At 41.3% G+C, this 21590-nt stretch overlaps 1 protein-coding gene across 3 annotated transcripts in view; it reads left to right on the top strand.

The window, feature by feature from the left end:
* Positions 1–21590, top strand: part of LOC119033683 (kinesin-like protein KIF20B) — a 42066-nt gene that overhangs the window by 3373 nt on the left and 17103 nt on the right. For all 3 annotated transcript variants that reach the window (XM_037124075.1, XM_037124078.1, XM_037124077.1), the window contains 28 exons: positions 487–576; positions 693–815; positions 1020–1158; positions 1528–1712; positions 1970–2024; positions 2146–2352; positions 3079–3190; positions 3610–3681; positions 3884–4030; positions 4334–4496; positions 4841–4993; positions 5099–5209; positions 5668–5807; positions 5912–6032; positions 6562–6760; positions 7044–7228; positions 7562–8029; positions 8207–9405; positions 9668–9806; positions 10153–10275; positions 10495–10555; positions 11079–11204; positions 11637–11767; positions 12149–12304; positions 12932–13108; positions 14870–14989; positions 16219–16326; positions 17724–17933. In XM_037124075.1, coding sequence (XP_036979970.1) covers positions 487–576; positions 693–815; positions 1020–1158; positions 1528–1712; positions 1970–2024; positions 2146–2352; positions 3079–3190; positions 3610–3681; positions 3884–4030; positions 4334–4496; positions 4841–4993; positions 5099–5209; positions 5668–5807; positions 5912–6032; positions 6562–6760; positions 7044–7228; positions 7562–8029; positions 8207–9405; positions 9668–9806; positions 10153–10275; positions 10495–10555; positions 11079–11204; positions 11637–11767; positions 12149–12304; positions 12932–13108; positions 14870–14989; positions 16219–16326; positions 17724–17933 — 5220 coding nt within the window. The remainder of the gene's footprint in view (positions 1–486; positions 577–692; positions 816–1019; positions 1159–1527; positions 1713–1969; positions 2025–2145; positions 2353–3078; positions 3191–3609; positions 3682–3883; positions 4031–4333; positions 4497–4840; positions 4994–5098; positions 5210–5667; positions 5808–5911; positions 6033–6561; positions 6761–7043; positions 7229–7561; positions 8030–8206; positions 9406–9667; positions 9807–10152; positions 10276–10494; positions 10556–11078; positions 11205–11636; positions 11768–12148; positions 12305–12931; positions 13109–14869; positions 14990–16218; positions 16327–17723; positions 17934–21590) is intronic.

Genomic DNA, 21590 nt, shown 5'->3' with positions numbered 1-21590 from the left:
AGAGAGCTGAACTGAATTTGGGATTTATTAAAGGAAATTGTGCATTTATGGACAATTCCATTCATGAATTCCAATTGTATGATGCATTATTATTATGATTTAGATACCAAAGTCAGACAAGTCGAAGCACCTCTTCTTTTTCAACCAAAAAAGTTTTGTGCAGTTAAAAGAAGCTGTCGCATTCTGACTTCCAACATCGATGATGATGATAATGATGATGATGATGATGATGATGATGATGATGATGATGATGATATAAATGGGCAGAAAACAAAATGGCAGAACAAAACACTTGCATGTTATTATTAGAGAAAATTGACACAGGCATAGTACTTAGAGAGTGCTGCAGGAATGAATCCTCAAACCTGGAAATATGTTTGCATAAGTTAACCCTCTTGAAAGGGGTTTTTGGTCAGTAATGCCAAAAAGTAATGTGTCCTTCTCTATTATCTTGCTGTTTTTTCATGAAACACTGATGCTGTGCAGATTTCCAGCACTGAGGAGAGAGAACACCTCCAGGTCTTCCTCCGCATCCGACCCTTCACCTCAGCAGAGAGCGATACTGGAGAGTCGCAGGTAACAACTACAAATAAAATACTTAATCCCCAATTCAGAAAAAGACTTTAGACATACATGTCAACATAGAAAATTCATACTTTAAAAAAAAACATTTGTTTTACTCTTTTCGACAGGGCTGTGTTACCCTTGAGCCTCCTGACACAGTTCTGCTGAAGCCTCCCAGTTTGTCTCTCTCAGCGAGGCTTAGCTCCGACAAATCCCTTCCACAGACTGGACAGCGCTTTCAGTTCTCTCAGGTCGGTAATTTCTGGTTTCCCAGTAAGAGCCTGAAAACTTTACCTCCTCTGGCCACAGAAAGCTTGGTCTTCATTTCTGAGTCCTGATATTTGCTTATTGTATTTTAATGAAACAAAAATATATTATTCATAAATTATCAATCGTATACAGTACCATCCATTTGAGTATCCCACTTTGATGAGCTTTTCTTGTAACCTCAATAGGTGTATGGTCCTGAGACCACACAGAGAGAGCTCTTTCAAGGCACAGTTAAGGATTTGGTGAAAGATGTCCTTGAAGGGGGGAACTCTTTGGTTTTCACGTACGGAGTCACCAACGCTGGAAAGACCTTCACATTCCTAGGTCTGTTTCACTCTCATGCATTTAGATAGTGCTGCTTTTTTAAGATGTGTTAAAAATGACTGCTAAATTCAGTAAAACAAGAAAATAGAATAAAAATGACATGCCATAGTTTAAAATCGTAAGAGGAGGTGCTTCTTACAAGCAAGAAAATTCTTGATCAGCAGTTCCCTGCAGCTTGTTACCACCTCCCCCTTAATGACACAAGTTTAACACACTTCAGCCACTTCACATGGAGTTGACAACCTGCCTGGTGCTCTCAGAATAAGGCATTCTAGTATCAGAATGACATATTTCTGTCGTGAGCATTTTTAGGATTATAAAAGTTGCCCGAATTTTACACAATCAAGCAATATCCTCTTGTTGCTTCAGGTCCAGATGCGGATGCTGGTATCCTGCCTCGGTCTCTTGATGTTATTTTCAGCAGTATTGATGAACAGATTTTCACTGGGATGAGCATCAAACCTCACCGGTGCCAAGAGTTCACCAGGCTCTCCAGGGAGCAGCAAGCAGAGGAGGTGTTGTTCAAGAGAAACCTCTTCGGGCAACTGAAAGAGGTAACTTTTATGCTTGAGACATTCATGAACTGCCATCGGGGTGTACGTTGTCTACAGTGGTGGTTCGGGTAGGTTCTGTGTGTCGAGATCCATCCATCCATGTGTGCAGGGACCCATGGTTTCAAAACAAAACATTCGATTGTAATGAGATGATCGATGAAGATTACTTCACCTGTTAGTGGTTTAAGTGTGTCTTATCATTGTAAGTTCCTTTTGATGGGGATTTAACATTTTCATCTTTGCTCTTTGCATTGTAGAGTGAGAAGAGCAGTGCCAGCCTGTTGAACTCCACCAATAAGACGCTCCTCGAAGGCAAGATTTCCTTTTTTAATTTATTATCTCTTGACATGTTTTAGCCTGTCCTGTTACTTTTTGGGCTGCAGCTGCAAATCTGATTTACCGGTTTATTTTTTGGTTTTTGCCTCTGTTGCAGATGCTTCCATGCTCAGCACGACTGTTGCGGCAGAGGACAAAATCAGCCTTGAGGTGGAAACGCACACCAAGTTCTCTGTTTGGGTTTCTTTCTGTGAAATCTACAATGAAAACATTCATGACCTCCTGGAGGTTTTACCCAGCGGGGCCTTGAGGAGGACTGCACTGCGCCTGTCACAGGATGTCAAGGGCAACGGGTTTGTCAAAGGTGAGTAGGGCTTGGGGCAAATACCACAATGCTTGACAGAAGTTTTAAGCTAATACTAGACTTATTGGATTAGTAGTGTGTGTGCTAAATGGCTTCTGCAATTTTCTGCCTTTTTTCGGTATGCAAAATTTAACACCTCATTAAAACATTGAAAATATTAAAATATGACAGCATTAACTTTTTCTCCTGAATGTCGGGTGTTTGAGTTTTGTTTTTATAAGTAGATTTAAAATACAGACGTTTTTGACCTTTTTTGAAATTGGATAGTGCTTAATGATTTATTTCTCCACAGCTAACGGCAGCTTGTCATTGCAGTCAGAAATATCTATAGCAAAATGTGCAGAGAGCGGCAGAGAACGGCAGGTCGCCTTGGTTAGGTTTTGCTGCCCTCTGCAGTTTTGGAGCTACTTTCACATCCTGGCCATTTCTTACAAATGACCCCTTCTGAAAAACTGGTGAAGTCTTTCAACACACTGATTATAGGTGTACTTTACTTTCTGAATGAACCCTCTACATTAAAAGAATAAATAAAAAAAAATAAAAGTAAATCCTTTTATGTTCGAAAATTTGTGACATTTCTTGCAGTTCACGTTTGAAGTGGAATCAGTTTATCAATGCACTAATTATAGGTGGGGCTCTTACTTTGGAATCTTGATGTTGTTTTGTATAAAGATACCAAAAAGGGAAAGAGGTTATAATGAATCCTTTTTTTGCATTTGTATTTAGATCTGCGTTGGGTTCAGGTGAATAGTGCAGAAGAGGCTTACAAGGTGATGAAGCTGGGCAAGAGGAACCAGAGCTTCTCCTGCACCCGGCTCAACCAGCTCTCTAGCAGGAGGTGAGGACAACAGTCGGCAGCATCTACAGATTAACACCTGGAAGGTTTATTATGTTGAGTTAATTTGTCGAATATGCTAACCCTTGGCGAAAAACTTGGTTATCTTTACCACGTCAGCTTCCCTGTGTTGTTTGTTTCAGCCCCACAAATGCCACCTGTTCACATGTAGGTGTGAGTTTGTGAAACATCAATATATTGAACCCCCCCCAAATAATTATAGAAGATTATTTATCTGATTTTTCTGTAGGCAAGTCTTTATTGTCACTCTATTAATAGAAAGTTGATAGGAAGCAAATGTCCCAGACTGCAGCTCTGGTGTTGTATGCACTTTATCTTGTTTTCGTGCTTAGTTCTTCTGGTGATTTTCCTCTCACATGTAAGAGTCTGTTGACATTCTACTTTTCTCACTCTTTCTGCAGCCACAGTATTTTCTCCATTCGCATATTGAGGATTGAGGACATTGCGACTCCAAGGGTCCACACAGTCAGCGAGTGAGTGACTCTTTTTGATTTAGGCATGGGCTGTGTGTTTATAAAAACAAGGCAGTGAAAAGGTGTGCCCGTGTAGCAAATAATATCTTGAATTGGTGAATAAGTTTGGTGAACCATGAAGTGTTGAACACAAATGTACAGCATCTATTTTTTGTGCAAGAGTTCTCTTCTGTCCTTTATGTGGATATGTGTTTGTCGTCAGGTTGAGTCTGTGTGACCTGGCTGGCTCTGAGCGATGCGCCAAGACCCTGAATAAAGGAGAGCGTCTGAAAGAAGCTGGAAACATAAACACCTCACTGCTCATCCTAGGAAAATGCATCAACGCACTAAGACACAATCAGCAAGCCAAGTGAGATCATTACCCCTCCGTCATTCTCGCTGTCTCTCTTCAGCTGATTTGATCTTTCATCTTATTTAGTTTGTTTACACCCGAGTGGCCAAAAAAAAGCAGTAGTGCAGCTTTAGACGCTTCAGAAGAGATTTTGTGTAGCAGCACAAACAGTGAATCGTGAATTGTTTATGAAAATAAAAAGTTAGTTACCAGTTTTTTTTTAGATGCCGGGAGACTGAAAGCAAAATGACCCAAAACTGACATTCCTAGAATCCACATATAACATTGCCAACTGAGGTTTTTTCCTGTTCCCCCTCTCAGGCTGCTTCAGCATGTGCCCTTCAGGGAAAGCAAGCTGACCCACTACCTGCAGGGCTTTTTCTGCGGTCGAGGTAAAGCCTGTATGATCGTCAACATCAACCAGTGTGCCTCCATGTATGACGAGACTCTCAACGTCCTCAAGTTCTCTGCTGTGGCACAAAAGGTGCAGACACTTTTTCAAATTTTGCTGTAGCCTCTAGCTGCTGATTCATTCATTCAAACCTTTATTTAAGACTTGGAGCAATCAGTGATGCAGCACGTCCACAGAGACATCAAGCAAAGTAACGTTGTTGGTTAAAAACAAATTACGAGCCTATAGTCGACTCTAATTTAGAAAAAAAACTGTGTGTGAGTGTTGCCATGGTAGTTGGTGTTACTGATGTTACAAGGTGTTGGAACCTGAAAACGTTAATGAGGAAAATTAGTCGTTCCATTACTCCAATCTGCAGTATTGATGGTTATATGATCGATTTGCATCCTTTTTTTACACTTTTTTTCTATTCCCAGGTTGTGGTTCTGTCCACCAGGATTGTTCCCATCATGCCACAGAGGTCCACCAGTGAGGTATCCTTTATCAGTAGCAATGCTGAGAGGAAGGCTCATGGCAGCAGCAAGAGGAGCTCCCTGATTGGCTGGGATACCAGCCTAGAGGATGTACAGGTGGAGTGGAGGCAGCTACTTCCTCAGGACATTTTTTTTTTTTTCTTTTAAACAAACTTATAACCAGGTAACGTCATTGTGTTATTTTTAATATCGTTTGTCCAGGAGGATGATGATGATGATGAGCACGAGGAAGAACACAGCCTGATGGAGAGTACAATGGATCAGACTGACAACAAAGACGACGGCGATGAAAATGATGATCAAACACACCAGGTCCGTCCCTTTCATGTTGATTTCACATATTAAAAACTTGCAGAGAGTTCAAGGTTATTGGTGTAACATCCGGGAGACAAGAGCAGGCTGAGAGATGATAAATACATCTAAAGGAGAAAGTTAGATTGTCACGTGGTAAAATAAATGACTCTGCATACCTTTAGAAGCTTTTCTGTTTTTACCAGACTTGATTTTATACAGTTCCTTATTTTAGAAGCACTTGTCCCTCTGATTAAAAAGCATATCTGAGCAGTGAGTGCTTGTCTCCATCTTACTGCTTAGGTGTAGTGTTGAGCTTCATGTTTTCATTGTCTTTGAATGTGTATGTTTCTTTCTGGTGCCACATTTCTCTTCGCCTGTTCATAAGAACATAGATTTACACATTTAACTGGGGGTTTTTTGTTTTAAATTGAAAACTCTTTATATCGTTGTGTGTTACCGTTTGTCCCGTTCCTCAGAGCCAGGCGGTGCTGTTGAAACAGCTGCAGATACAGCTGAAGAAGGAGCGGGCGGAGAACCTGCTCTTGGAGGCACGAGTCAGAGAGGAAATCAGCAGAGAGTTCTCAGAGCTCTTCTCTGAGATGCAGAGTGACTACAAGTGAGGCATTTCTGTTGTGTGTGTGTGTGTGTGTGTGTGTGTGTGTATCCAGGAATGATTTGAGTCTGATGTTAAAGTCGTAAAAATGTGTGTGTTTGGTTCAGAGAACGCCTAGTGAGGGAGAGAGAAATCCTGGAGGAGCGAGCAGAGAGGAGGCTGGAGATCTTCAAGAACCTCATAGATAAAATGGGTACTGCTGCACCCGGTCCAGATGCACAGGCCATGGTAATACAACCTCTCGTTTCCTTGGATCACAAATAAAGGCGTGCTTTGTTTACTCATTGGATGGTTAAATGTCATGGATGCCAAAACAGATACTAGATTAAAAGATTTCATGATAAAAACATGAATGAAACATGAAATATGCAGAGGCTGTGTTTGATACGCATCACATTGCATCTTGGTGACAAGATTAATGTGCTACACTCTCACTTCACACAGAGTTTCCTTAATTATTAAGTTCAGCCTGTCTTTGACCTGCTTCCACCTCCAGCTTGCTATTTAAATAATAATGATTCCTGTTGGAACAGCTTTGCTTGCTGTGAGAGCAAAGGGAATTGCAAGGTTTCTAACATTTCATACAAGGACAGACAAGTTATTTGATCTCTTTTTGAAATCCTACATTAATTATCTAAGGAACGTTTATTCGTGGCTTCTCCGGCAGGTATGAGGAAAGCATCAAGTTCCAGGATTGTGTCTTTGTGCTCACTAATACCCCTGACTAATTTTCTCTGATGTTTCCTTTCTCCCGCAGGACAAATCTCTGGACTCCTACTCCTCTGAATTGGCAGGCATAAAGATGGCCGCTGAGGCTGCTCATAAATGTCTGGGTTCAGGCCGAGCAGGAGCTCAGGGCGACCGCAGAGACGCTGTAGAGGAGCTGGAGAGGAAAGTGCTGGAACTGAATGAGCACCAGCGGAAAGTCCAAGTGCAGATTGCTCACAAACACAATGGTAAAAACATACAAATCAATCAGTGTTTACTCAGTTTGATGGAGGAATAAATTACAAATTGAGTCATTCTCCTTCAGTTCAGGACCAAATGTCATGTCTCATTACAGAAATGTCCAAAACACGGAAGTGTAAGCTTTCTATTCAACAGAGCCAGACATTTTTTTTTAAAGTAATGATTACCAGCTTACATTTCTATGATTTATTATAAAATAGACAGTTCGAAAGCTGCGTCACGCCAAGCTTTTCATATCCCCAATATCGTCTTCCTTGTGTTATTTTCCAGGTGAAGCCAATGATGTCAACAATGAGGAGAAAACAAGGCTTCTCTGTCAGCTCCAGCTGAAGTCATCAGAGGTTGCCCAGCTGGAGAGAAAAGGTGGAGACCTGCAGAGTTCGGCAGGAAGAGGCTCAGAGGGCCGCTCGTTGCTGGTGGAGGAGGGGGGTTCATGTAAGAGAGAGCAGCTGCAGGTAAGGTCCAAATGATAGGAGATGCTCAATAGCCAGATCTGATTTACCTGCAGTCTGAAATGGGCTAAAGTGACTAGCATATAGCTGATAGCCTTTCCAGGTAAAACCTTCAGCAATTGTTCACAGTGCTTATCAAACAGAGGAAGTTGGGTACTAAACGGAACCTCCTGTATTAAAGAGTTTGGATAGAATACACAAAACGGTACACCTCTCTCAATACTGAGGAAAACGTGGAACACCCCCACCCCCCCTTCTTTTTTCAAATAACATGCTTAGTCGTTCAATGCTTTTTAAACATTAAGATAGGAATTAATTGATATCCCCATCACCCAGGAGGCGCTGGCTGCCCTTGAGAAGGAGAAGAAAGGCCGAGAAGACGCCCTTGCAGCTTTGGAGTATCAGACTATGGGAAAAGAGGAGGCACTGGCATCCTTGGAGGAGGAAAGGAAAGCAAGGGAGGAGTCCCTTGCCACAATAGCAGAACTGAAGAGAAGCAAAGAGGAGGTGCTAGCATCCCTCAGAGAAGAGAGAGAAGGCAAGGAGGAAGCCATAGTGGCCCTTGAAGCTGAAAGGAGAACCAAGGAGGAAGCAGTTGCAGCTCTTGCAGAAGGGAAGCAAAGCAGAGAGAATATACTTGCAGCTCTCAGTGAGGAGCGTAGTGGCAAAGAGGCGGCTCAGGAGATGAACACTAAGCAGATCAGCAGGCTGGTTGAGGAGAGAGAAAAGAGTCAACAGGAGGGTGATGCGCTCCGACAAGAAGTCAGAGAGCTGACTGCCAAACTAGAGGCCACAGAGCGCAAGGTCAGTTTTTACTGAGATAACACTGATATTTGATATGTGAATATCCTTGGCTGTTCAGTGTCTGATACAAGCTTTTATTTTTTGTCAGCCAACAAGTTTTGTATTGGTTGTGGAATAATTGTTATTTGTGTTTTGTCAATGGCCTTTTTAAAAACATTTGAACTAAATTTCCCACAGGTGACCACTGAGATGCAGAGAGCTGAACAAGCGTTGGTCCAACTCCAAACTGCTCAGGCACAACTGGACGAACTCTCCAAGGAGATGCAGGAGAAAACTACCCAGATCCACACCCTGACGCATGAAGTTCAAAGCCTTACGCAGGAGGTGCAGCCTTCAGCATTATCATGTGGTGGTGACAATGATCAGCTGAGAGAGGAAGTGTCAGAGCTGAGGAAGAATCTGGATGAGGAAAAGGAGACAAATGAGAGCAAGCACAGACAAATCATGGAGCTGCAGCATGAGCTAGCTCAGGCAAAAGAACAGCTGGCACACAAACAGCTGATCTCTGACCAGCAGCTGGAACAGCTGAATCATCAAGAAGCAGCTTTGAAGCAGCAAGTTGAAGAGCTGAGAACAAAGCTCCAGGAGCAAGAAAATATATCCCACCAGCGCCTGGATGAGCTCAGATCCAAGCTGGAATGCCAAGAACGTGCTTCTAGAGAGGAAGTAGAACAGCTGAAAACAAAGTTCGAAGAACAAACACAGGACTCAAAAAAGCAGGTAGAGGAGCTCAATGAGAAGCTGCATGAGCAAGAAGCGATATCACAACAGCAATTGGACGAGTTAAAACGCAACCTAAGTGAACAAAAAGTTACCTCTGGTAAACTTTTAGATGATCTTAAGCAAAAGCTCAGTGAGCAGGAGCGAACTGCAGAGCTGCTGAGGGCAGAAATGGAAGAAGCTCGGTGTAAAGGTTCAAATAGTTCCTCCAGCTCTGCTGCTGAAGAAGAAGAGTTCAAGAGGTTGAATGCTGATCTTCAGAATGAAGTTGCATCCCTGAGGGCAAAGGTTACAAACATGGAACAAACAAAGGAGTCTCCAAGCAAAATTGAAGCTCAGCTAGCTGCTGAAAAAGACGAGAAAATGCTAAATGAAAAGGACAGACAGGTGGAGGAGAAGCTAGCAGACATGGAGAAAGCGTCAGCAGAGAGAGACGCAGAGCTAAAGAAAAAGCTGCTGGAAAAGGAGGCCCAGGTGACATCTCTGCAGAAGAGCCTACAGGAGGCACAGGAGCGGAGGGAGGAGGAGGAAAGCCAAGCAGTCCAGGAGGCCCGGCGCAGGGAGGTGGAAAGACGCAGAGAGCTACTGGCTGTGGCGCATGAAGCCATCGCTCAGAAGGATGCAGAGCTGGAGAAGAAAGCTGAGGAAATTAGCAGGTAAACAGTCATTTTTTGCAGGGGATTCTCCTGCAGATCCAATCCAATCCAAAACCAGTGTCATTGTATTAACCTGTCTCGTGGTTCTGTACTGGACTTGTATAATTCTGTCACTGTGATCTATCTTGCCTAAGAACATTGTTGTCCAGGGAGGGTTGTAGTAATCCACCTATCCACCAGCTGTTTGAAAGTACCACAAGGTGCTACTCTGTCTTCGAAATCACGTGTTGCATTTCATTGTTATCACATTTCACTCTTCCAGACTGAAGGAGAATGCCAAACAGGACGCAGAGAAAGCCAAGAGCCTCAGCCTCGACCTGCAGAGGAAAGATGACGACACTTCAGACCTCAGAGAGAAACTAGCCGATTACAAGAAGCAGATCCAGCAGGTTCAGAAGGAGGTACACAGATTCACTTTTTAAAGACCTAAAAGTGACACACTGAAGTGAAAACAACCTCAATACGCAGTTGATTTTTAAACTGTTGATGTTACTATGCAGCAAAGAGATGTGTCTTTTGTGAATTCAGCATGGTTTCTGATTTAGGGTCTACATTAAGCTGAATACAGCCGAAAGTTTAAAAGAATAAGGTGTAAATCATATAGAAATACAATATTCACACTTGCTTGGGGAAAACATTTATCACATCGCTGGATATGAGTTGGACACTGACATAACCAGCAGACAGCTTGAGTTTTCTTTTATCTATAATGAGCAAACTTTTGTTCATAACCTTTCTTTTCTAAAGATCTCGTCCATGAGAGAAGAGGAAAAGGCTTTGAAGCAGAAGCTTTCTGACGTGGAGAAAGTGAAGAAGCAGCTTCAGTCTGACCTTGCCAACAGAGATAGAACCATCCAGCAGCTCAGAGTGGTGAGATAATCTTGTTTTCTTACTCTCACATTTAGCAGAATGAATCCTTGAAGACTTCAGCTCTGTTTTCCGTTGAGGAGCAGCACCCTCTTGCTGTAGTGTGCCAGTAAGGAAAACAGATTTCTCTTTGACCGCCTCCGTACTGCTGTACTGACATGCCATCTTTATGCTTTCTTCATCTCTTCATCTCCTCCTCCTCCTCCTCCTCTCCTCTTCTAGGAGCAATCATCTGACGCAAAGTCTGACCAGACATTCCAGCTCTACCAGAAGGCCTGTAAAGGTAAATGAAATGTGTCTGCATCCACAGAGGGACAGTTTTGTATTTGTATTTACTGTTTTTTCATTTTTTGAATGTATTTTTAACATATTTCTTAGCACTAAAATGTGGATCCATTCTTACACAGTCATGTAAATTCAGCAACTATATCAAGCTTTTCACCTTTGATAAAACACCATCATTTGGAGGCTGTAGGTTGGTTTTTATGGAAAAGAACATACCTTTTGTCTTATCTTTATTACGCAATGAAGCAAACACGGTCTGACCCTTTCCCTTCACAGGCATACATTTGCAGTTCTTTCCCATTGTGCACACGTTGCTAGATTTTGCGTCATTGACACACATCTAAAAATACAGCGCCATCTACTCCTCCTTTACCAAGACTAGATTATGTTTTGTGGAAGGAGAATTACCTCCCTCAGGGATCAACATATCACAGTAAATACATTGTTTAATGGGGGCCAGGAGGCTGTTCTGCATGTACCCTTTTGGATGGCTGGCTGAGTGTGATTCTGTTGATTTGTAGACCTTGAAGCCAAGGAGCGTGTGATGGAGGACATGCGTTTGGCTCTGACGGAGCAGGAGGAGACGCAGGACCAGATGGAGCAGGTGTTGGAGGAGAAAGTTGACCTCATTCAGGAGCTCTCCAGTGGTAAGACAATGGATCTTAAAATAAAAATTAAAGAAGCTTGAGAAGCAAACACAGACACTGTGAAAAGATTGTGGATTTCATTGTTTTGAATTATAAATGGGGTTTGGCCCGAGGACAGCTTACTCTAATCCTCTTACCCCTGCAAACTACAGAGAAACAAGAATGTTCATAGAAGACGGTAAATGAAACTGACAAGACACTGAGACAAAGATATTTTAACTGGCTACCAAAGACAAAAACAAGGAGGTTGCAGAGTGTGAAGTACTTATTACACCTGTTTGTACAAAACAAGTCTGCATAAATCTTGATATTGGGAATTGAGTTCTGACAAGAAAAGTAAATACATATACATATATTTTATGAAAAGTAGGCATAAAACTACTTATTTCATTGTAAAATAAAGCCTTAATTTTCTGATTTCTACAATTTCAGAGGTGGATAATTTGAAAGGGATGTTGTTGCAGCAGAACCGTGCAAACAACACGCCCCTTCAAGTCGACAATCCATCCGATGACCTTAAAGTGGCCAGACAGGAAGCTGCTCAAGCTCAGGACAGCTTGAAGGTAATGAAACAAAGCATCCCAACGGGAATACTGATGATTAAAAGTTAATTCGTGGTGAAAATGTGATGAATTAATAATATTTCCCTAATGTTTCTGAAGAATTTTAGTCATCCGCAAAGTTGCTGCAGCAATAATTGTACATCCCTCCTTTGACTCCTCCAAGAATCAAGAAACAACGAGGAATTAAAAAAGCTGAAGGACTTAAAACTGATCACATTCATGTGCTCAGGTCCTTAGATACAAACTAGCAAGACTGATGTGTGTTGTCAGATTGGGGTAGCCTGTCTTTGTCTAACTGATGTAAGCAGTTCAAGGTAGCTCTTTATTAGGATACTTGCCTACTACCAGATCCTCTTAGAAATAAAACACATTTGCTTACAGCTGGTTGCAGATAAACATCAAGCAGAACGTAAAAAGTGGCTGGAGGAGAAGCTGTCCCTGATTGGCATAGCTAAAGAGGCGGAGGACAAGAGGAACCAGGAAATGAGGAAGTTTGTCGAAGACAGAGAGCGCTACACTCGGCAGCAGAGTCAGCTGGTGAGCAGGGGGAAGAAATGGAGACGTGCTCAACGCTACTTTAAACGTGTAAACATGCCACTGTGTTAGCATTAAGGGAAAAGGGCAATAACAAGCTTGGATCACTGCACTGTTGGTAGTTCATGTAAATGAGTAATATTAAACCTCTATCCATTTTATGTGCAGCCAGAGCTCCCCACTGTTTTATCAGAAAAACTCCTTCAAAAACAAAAGGCTGTGTCGATCAAATATAAACTAAACCAAGTTTAAGAATATTCACGTCTTGTTACTGTGCAGATGGCCCATTTTTATTGCAAGGCCCATCTTTCCAGTGGTGAAATACTTTATATACTATATGTGATTTCTACTTTAATGTCAGGGCACAGCTGAACAAAATAACTTGCACCTGCAGCTAAAAGAATATTCCATCTCACACTGATTAAGGTTAAATCACATCTGACAACGTTGAGCTCAACCTGGCAAGCTGAGTTTGAAAATTTAAAAGTGGTCACAGTACAGAGGATATGTTTTGGTGGGGACGTTATTGATCATTTCAGCCTCACTGATGTGCTATAGGCTACAGTGTTTTACAGTTTTCCAGCAGTTTGCCACCTCATTTTTTTGCATTTACATGTCCCTCTTTCTCAGGATTCCTTGTCATCCCAGCTGGCTGAGAAGGAGCAGACCATGGAGAAGTGGAGGAAGGAGAGAGACTCTCTGGTTTCAGCGTTGGAGGTCCAGTTGCAGAAACTTCTTTCAAGCCAAGCCGAGAAAGACAAACTTATCCAGCAGCTACGCCAAAATAACACACCGCCACCACAAGAGGTCAGTATGACATTAGGATGAAAACAGGTACAGGGATCACACACTGAAAAACTGGCTGCTTTTCACTTCAAAGTGACTGACTACAGCATTGTGAGCGAAACATCCTAAAATGTTAGATCTGCTCAGAACAGTAAGTAAAAAAAGTGGTTTAAGACACAAGTTGCATGTTGATATTTGCAGTCTAGTTTTACCTCTGCAGTCAGATAACATCCATCGTGTTTAAAGTCCCTCAGCTTTTCAATGGATTATTCAACCAAACGTAGCAAAAACTAAAACAAAGTAGCTGTTCTCTCCTGTTTGGGGGAAAAACCCAAGTGATGTATGTTTATCGTTTGTAGACACTGATGTCAGAGCGCTTGGTTCTCATCGTCTGTCGAGGCAAAACTACTGTTGCGATGGTATTGATTGAGGGTTAGCCAGCGTTGACATTTTACTGAATGTTTGAACCTGCAGAGCGCACTGCATCAACACTTTTCTGCCCCATTTAATTCAGTGTCAATTTTCCCTTTGGATTGTATTCAGTGAGGCAGCAAAAGCCAAATGTTGTGCAGGGTAGGAGGCAAAAAAATATCTCTCAACCCTACAGAAGGGATGGAGGGAAGGCGCAGCATTGAAACCCACTTTCTCGCAAAATTCAATAGATAAAGATAAAACAGAACTCCTTGTGTCTTTTGTTAATTGGTTTCTGTGATGTTACACAGCAGGGGAGTTCACTGGCTGCAGACATTCCTTGCAGTTCTGCTACACTTTGCATCAGCTTATCAGGATTTGGTACTCTAGTTTGACTTGTTCCATCTCGTCTTCTGTTCCTCCTCTCTGGTGAACCAGGAGTGTTAACATGGACCCTTACCTCAGCTTATCACATATGTAACATTTCAGCAATTTGCACTCTGCTCTCTCACATTTTGTCCTCACGGAGCCTTTGTGCATTTTTCCAAATAACGCAGTTTCTTTCTTTTTGATGAGACAGCTTGCTCAGAATAACTACAGAAGAAGACAGCGTGAGGGCCGAGCAGTAATGATTCACCAAATTAAAACGATGCCAGGCGCCATGTCTGATGATGGTGGCTTGATTTAATAACTTGTATTAAGCAAAGTAATTTGGGGAGAGAATAGCAGCTAATTGTATGCCGGCATCTCTGTATCAGGAAAACCACAAAGGAATTCTTGGTGCGGCAGCGGGGAAATATCTAGACTGCAGTGCCAATCATACAAGAATCACTGAAAGCACGTATTCTTCTCTTATTATCAGTGAATACGATTTAGGACTCCTTAATACTCCTCCTCCTAATAAATTCTGTCTAAACTTTGAAGACACCAGTGATTTTAAAAAGTGCATCACAGTGTATAACACTTCATAATAAATATTCATATATTATACAGAGCTTATTTCAGTTGTGTTTATCTGTTGGCTGCTTAAAATATGTGCGTATTAAATAACATTATATAAAGGAGATCTTGTCTCCTTTTTTATGTAAATGGGGGGCTTTTGATTTGATGCAGTCCAGTGCAGAACTTGAGCAACTATGACGACTGGGTGTTGAAACTTTGAAGGGTCGTCCCCTCCAAGAACGATTAGCTACAACACTCACTCATGTATATTTGTTATTTAATTATTATAACTCTAGTGGATGACAGATTCAACCCCACAACAATAAAGACAGAGACACCGCAATTCTACATTGTGCTTATAATATTGGTGATATTGGGATGTAATACTGGGAGGAATCATCCTCACTGTCCATGAACTTCCTGTTTCAGAGTGTTGATGGTGGTGTGAGCGTGGCAGAGTTGCAGGCTTCTCTGTCTCAGAGAGAGACGGAGATCCTGCGACTGAAGGACGAGCTCAAGGCATCAAAAGCCAGACAGGAGGACGCACAGGTCAGTCTCGAGAGGAACTGCTGCATCTGAAGTACAGTAGAATTATATAAAAATGATTTGAATCAAAATAACCACCCACGTTTGTGTGGAAGATGGCTATTTAAAAATGTTTGGTTTCATCCTTCACAAAGAATAGCACCTTTTTTTTTTACTCTTGAATTAATCTCATGGCAGAGTTCAAAGACGTTTGCTGGCCCACATGTATCAGAATATTACACAATCATATTGCATAACTCTTTCTATTTTAAGCACACCTGAACTCAAACCAGTAACAGACAACTTCTGTAATTTATCAGTCTGAAGTAAACACTGATTGCACGGTGAATGGCTATAGAAGAATGTCCTGTCACATAGATGGGTTCCCTATGAATTCTCGCTTCACTATGCTGTTTGATCTGCGCCACCATAATGGGAAGAGGCATTGTTTCTCCTGGTCACTTGATATGATGCAGGATAGTTAATCTCTGCTGTGTGTAGCCAACTTTTCACAACTGTTCAAAGAACAAGAAGGCTTTGTGCTGAAATGACTTGCACATGGAAAAAAAGACATATTAAAACATAAAGTTTAAGAATCCAGTTTTTCAGTTGAAGCCATTAATGCCTATGATTCACAGGATGGGAGGCAGCAGCAGCATAGTTTTGCTCTCTTTTACTTTTAAATCTTTTATAACTGATGTTTGCTTTTCATTTTCCGCTCAGATCAGGAGTGAACAGGTCAGTGAGTGCAGGGATAGATAAAAAGAGCTCCATGTTTTGGCTTTTTTTTTTTTGTTCCCTTTCATTTCATGTTTTTTACAGCTTTTTTCAAAAATTACACGCACGATTAATTGTGAGGCTTTAAATGTGAAGATGATACAAAGAGTGGAACAGAAATCCTGGATTTAACTCAACTTGAAGTTGCATGTCAGCGATGCAGAAAATGTCTCTGGCTGCTTTATTTATTCATAGTTTTTCCTCAGGTGTTCTTCTTCTTCCAAGTTACAAATATATAGAGAACAGACCACAGACAGATCTTTTAGAATTTCATGGTTTGATCTTAAGTACCATCTTAACCGCAAGGTATGAAAAACAGTTACGTCCGGCTGTGTCACTGTAAGCTGACACCACTAGACTTTTTACCCTGCATAGAGGGGTTGACAGCACCTGGCAGATAAATGTAGGATACAAAAAAAAATCATACCTGTAATCATGATTTATATTATTTCAATGTCTTGTTCTTTCTGCAACAGAGTAAAAGCAACCAGAGCCCTGCTACAGCGGTTGAGACACCCCAGAGTGAGACCGTTAACAGGATGTCAGGAAGAGGGAGGCAAACCAGAGCGTCAGTCAGCAGTCAGGTAAGCTCGTGAGATGACACGAGGAAGGGTCAGTAGAGAGCTTCAAAACTTTCATTATGTGTTTACAGAAAACATTGATTTGAGACTTATCACACTTGATAAAACAATTTATTAATTCAAAATTGAAATCCTGTCCTCCTTACTGCTGCTGATGCTTTGGTGGTTTGAGGAAGTCACCGCTCATGACATTTAATCTGGGCTTTATCTCAGTGTCCCAGTCATGTTGGTGGGAGATATCACAGTCAGCCTGCAGCTGGCCAGACAGGAACATCAGACAAAAATGAATGATGGAGCCTCATCATAATATTCTTTTGCAAGAGAATGTGATCTCTAATTCTGTTATTATTCTTCAGATGGCAAAACGGCATCTAAAATAACCTTTCCATCGCCAGATTTATTTTCTTTCCAAACTATTTCACCTCGGTAGGCCAGTTAAGGCCATGTCCGCACATAACAAAACATCCATTTTACCGCCGTCTTCCTTGGCATCGTTTAAAGAATATTTACATCCAAATGGATCCATTGTAAACGCCTTAACATGCTTTAGTTCATATTCCAGACCTATAGGTGGCGCTTGAAATTCACCAAAAACTTGTATCCTTAATAGGCTCAATATCTTCTGCAGCACGAACACAAGCCCGTAGTCCACCACCGTTGTTGTTGTTGTTGTTGTCATGAGACGTTGTGGGGCTAAGAGGTCGAGGGGTGGGGCGATGGCGTTATTGATATGCAAAGTATGCAGATTCGCTGTCCAAATGAGAACACAAGGCAGGTGTATTCACATTTTTCCACTCTGAGACCAGGATTCAAAAAAAGTGCGTTTACAGGATCCATTTGGACGATCGGCCAAAACGATGCAAAACATGTGCGTTTACACACAAAAGTGTTTCCATGTGGATGGGCCGAAGACGTACCTTGCCCTTCAACTGTAGTTGCGAGGTCATGTGAGCTCTCAAATCCAGGCTTCAAGCTATGCACTTGTGGCCAAACCACTGGCATTGAACCGATCAGCGCCCTTTGAGAAACTAATGGCAGCTATTCACAAAAGCAACAAGCTCAGTTAAAAAGTGACGAGCAGCAAGAGAAGCAACTTTGCAATGGGAAACGGGAATGACTGCTCAAGAGGTTAACGTAGCTGCTGCTACAGCAAAGGTTGTTTCAGAAGTGAAGAGTGTTCGACTGAAGAAGAGCAAAGAATAGCACTGAACAGCTAAACTACTTTGTTGCTTTATTTTGTTGTCATGTTGTGTTGCCCAGCAACATTACACATATATGGATACTTGACTCAGCACCATGTATGAACAGACAGACCAGCCTTCATCCTCAGACGTACACACACTTCTCTCTTGAGTGACCAGGAGGCGACCTTTAACCTTAAATCGTATGTGGTCCCACAGGGCTCCGCTGGCTTTCCGTCAGTGCTCGACTCGTCTGAGATTTCCACAGAGAACGGCAGGACAAGCCGCTTCCCCCGGCCGGAGCTGGAAATCTCCTTCAGCCCGCTGCAGCCAAATCGAATGGCTCTGCGACGTCAAGGAGAGGAGAACGCTGTCACCGTCAAAATCACCCGTTCAGCACGCAAGAGGAAGAGTGGAGAGATGGAGAAGGTACGAACGAATCAAGCAAAAGCAGCTTCTGCACACATTCACCAGTTTTCATACCCAAATTAGGCAAATTGAAAGTTATAAATCGGGGCAAATAATTCATTAGTGTGGTGGTTTAAGCTTTGAAGTCATTTTAACAATCTCAAGTCTTAACATATCCTCCCTAATGTGTGCAACTTTAAAAAAGTGGTGCCCGTGAAAACATCCGTCTGTATGAATCCACATTTGAACATCGGCTCCCCAAAAATAAATCCTCCCTGGATAACTATAAAGGAAAACACACAACTTTGCAAGATGAGCTTCAGAGAAAGGCTTTTTCAGTTATTTTCAGAGATGATACTTCATTTTTACACATTCTGTGAAAAGAAATGTCACAGTGAAACATTTCCCTTTGCTCCGATCAATCCAGCGCCAGAAATATAGGACTGTCTTGCCAGCTTTCACTTCATTGAAAATAGGGGAACAGCAGTTGTACAATCTGAATCTCAACATTATAATATATCAGTCTCAACAGTTACAATGTGTAAATAAATAGGTTTGCAATTTTTCCATGAATATGTTGGCCTGAGTTGAATACCTGCGACAGGTATGTATGTGCAGCATGTGATTATGGAACATGATTAAGCTTGTAGAGGTAAAACAAAAAAGAGAAACTGGGGCGACATTTAACATCAGGATTTTTCTCAAAGAAAGACAAATAAAATAACACTTCATGTTGTCTTCTTGCTGACAGTGATGATCAGCTGCTGGCAAAGCACAGAGTTCTTTCTCTCAACAGATCATTTAACGGCATGACAAACTAAAATTAAGGGTCTGACTGTCCACTTTATAGACGAGTGCAGCGACCAGTTTGTATGTTTTGACATCCAGCAATGTCGCCGTTACTGCAGTGGCAAGTTGCAGTGACTCACTGTTGGCTGCTGACAGTGACAGAATCACGGATCAGTTATTGATCAGTTATCATTATCCATTGCTTTGAGCCACAGCCATACCCTGTGTAGTTTTTCTACAAAGGATGCTTGGGGTGTCTGTATCAGCGACAGATACACTTTTGTTGCTTCTTAAAAGCTTTTTCTTTCACCACGTTCCACTCTCGCATCAGATGTATTGAGTGCGAGTGTCCTGCCTCTTTCTCTTTCTCTCAGTTTGTCACGCTTGTCATTTGTCAATGCAGCGTCAAGTGAAATTGTCATTGGTTGTTTTGATGCAACAGATCCGCCATTAATACATGGCAAAATACGTCACATAGAGACAGAGTCAAGGTTGTATTTTGATTAATGCAACTGCTTTATGTAAAGGGGAGGACACATCTATGCAGACCACACCTTCACAAAAATGTAATAACATTTATTGTAGAAATGGATTCAGTTTTTATCTAGTACAAAATCTTCGCCAAGAGCATTATGCAGTTGCCAGAAGCTCAACAATTGCAGTTTGGATCCTGTGTAGGCGATGTGTGACTAGTAGAAATAACAAGGTCAACGAGCCAATCCCATCTGTGCCATTTGGAAACGGCTTACAGAATCTTCATCCTGCGAACTGGTCGATACTACGGCTGTTCTGTGAAACCAATCGCAAGTCACACATTGTCATGAAATGTAATCCCAGAACAGGCCAAAGAGATTCCATGGAAACGAGAGCAGACTGTATAGACAGCTGAATCTGCGCCAGAGGGTGAACAGTGAAAAGGTTGTTTTCAGGACAACGTCTCACTGGAAGTTGATTAAATGCAACGGAGGAGCTGCACTTACGTTAATTTGTTTGTTTTGAGTAATGCAAGGGAAGTAGGCTAATGCCTCTGCAACAGTCTGGCTCCCGAAGGACTGTGACACTAATACGAGCACAAACTGTTTAGATACACAACTCGGAAAGAAACATGCATTTTACCCTATAAGTCTGTGTACTGTGCACTTATTATACAAGGTGTGCAAGACAAGACACCTATTAGTTTATAACTTGATATATGATGATTAAGTTATTTATTGTGTTGTGTGTACTGCCCAGCTGGCATTGTTTCAGATGACATCACAAACATATTGAGATAGCAGCATGTATGTTTGTCTACAACAACATTTGTGAATGATAAAATAAATGTTTAGTTAAAAGGGAGTCGAGAAACATAACTATTAATTACACAGCCCAGCTTTAGCAGTTAAAATTAAGCAGTTATTCCAATTTTGGAATAATTGTACACCAGAATATTTCATTGTTTTCTTTTGACTTGTCTCAAGACTTGGCAGACGTTGATATCTTACAGTAAACCATCGTAGATAAAATTATGGCCACAACATCAACTGATAAATCTGCCATTTATTTTCACTGAATTGATTTTAATCATTTAGTATATTAAAAAGAAAACAGAGGACCCCTCCTTTATTATCTGAAATACCAATGAAATCAGAATATTTTACTTTTATGAACTTTGAATGGCAAAAGTTTTACTTAAAAAAAGGACAGTTACTTTTTTGTTTCAATCCACTAACTGATTAATAAATGAATTGTTGCAGCTCTATACAGAAGAGGAAATTAAACTACTACCAAAACATACAGTAGGTAGAGGAAAATAAACAGTTTATATGTGCAAGTAAGGATATTTGGAAACTTGCCATTTGATTCATTGACGTGTTCTTTTTCTTTGTCCTGATATCTTCAAAAATTATTATTCAAATTTGTCTAAAAGCGTACTTTAACTGGTGTTACTGTAGCATCAGAAGCCAATCCAGTTAACATACCTTCTATTAGATATTAAACATACAATATATATACAATACGGGCAAGAGAAACCATCTCATTAATCATAGATGTCACTTACAAGGAGAAACACACAGTTGGTTATAGCACAAGCATGCACAGACACTTACATACCCCCCTCGCCCTCTAGAGAACACTGAACAAGCGTCGCACTCGCAGGAACACAAGTTCAGTCACAGTTCACTTGTCACATCACTGTTTCCCTGTCGGGGTCTGCAAAGGTTAACGCTGGTTGCAGCTTCTACTGCTCCTCCATTTTTTGAGACATCATTCACGGTCCTCTTGTGTCACACGTTGTACATGCATCATATCTGCATGTGGAGAAGTGTAAGATATTTTTTTAAGGGTTAGAAGTTAGGTGTTATATATCATGTATTCTCATTGGAATTAAAAGTAGTGAATATTTATAGGTATATCTGGGCCAGTAACAGAAGAGACCTTTTCATTTTTTCCTCTAGATTGTGGCTATATGATAACTGATCAGTAAATATCTCCACCTCCATCCCTTCCAAATGCAGCCACGTTAAGTTTTCCTCTCTTGCACGGTAATATTATATCTCAACGTTATTGCAGTGTTACAGTGCTAGCTGATTGTTGCGCCTCTTATAAACACTTGATTTCCCGTGTTTCCACATAATCCCAAGTGGCATTTTGTTTTGGAGGCTCATTCTGATACATTCTGAGTGCTTAGGCATGAGAATACCTTATGCCAGTAATTCACACTTGCACGTGCTCAGTGTTTTAAAGTACCTACTGATAAAAGTTACTTTAATAGCAACTGTCATTGAAAAAAGGCAATTTTGTGCATGGCAAAGCAGAATAACAAAGTGATGATATAAAGATAATATCAGAAGGACAAATGAAGGAGACTGTGTTTTGCATGATAGTCATGGTTGAGATAAACTTGGA

Source organism: Acanthopagrus latus, chromosome 15 (assembly GCF_904848185.1).
Source record: "Acanthopagrus latus isolate v.2019 chromosome 15, fAcaLat1.1, whole genome shotgun sequence".
NCBI classification, from domain to species: Eukaryota; Metazoa; Chordata; class Actinopteri; order Spariformes; family Sparidae; genus Acanthopagrus; species Acanthopagrus latus.
The sequence above is the reverse complement of the archived record's forward strand: the minus strand, read 5'-3'. Positions and strand labels throughout refer to the sequence as shown.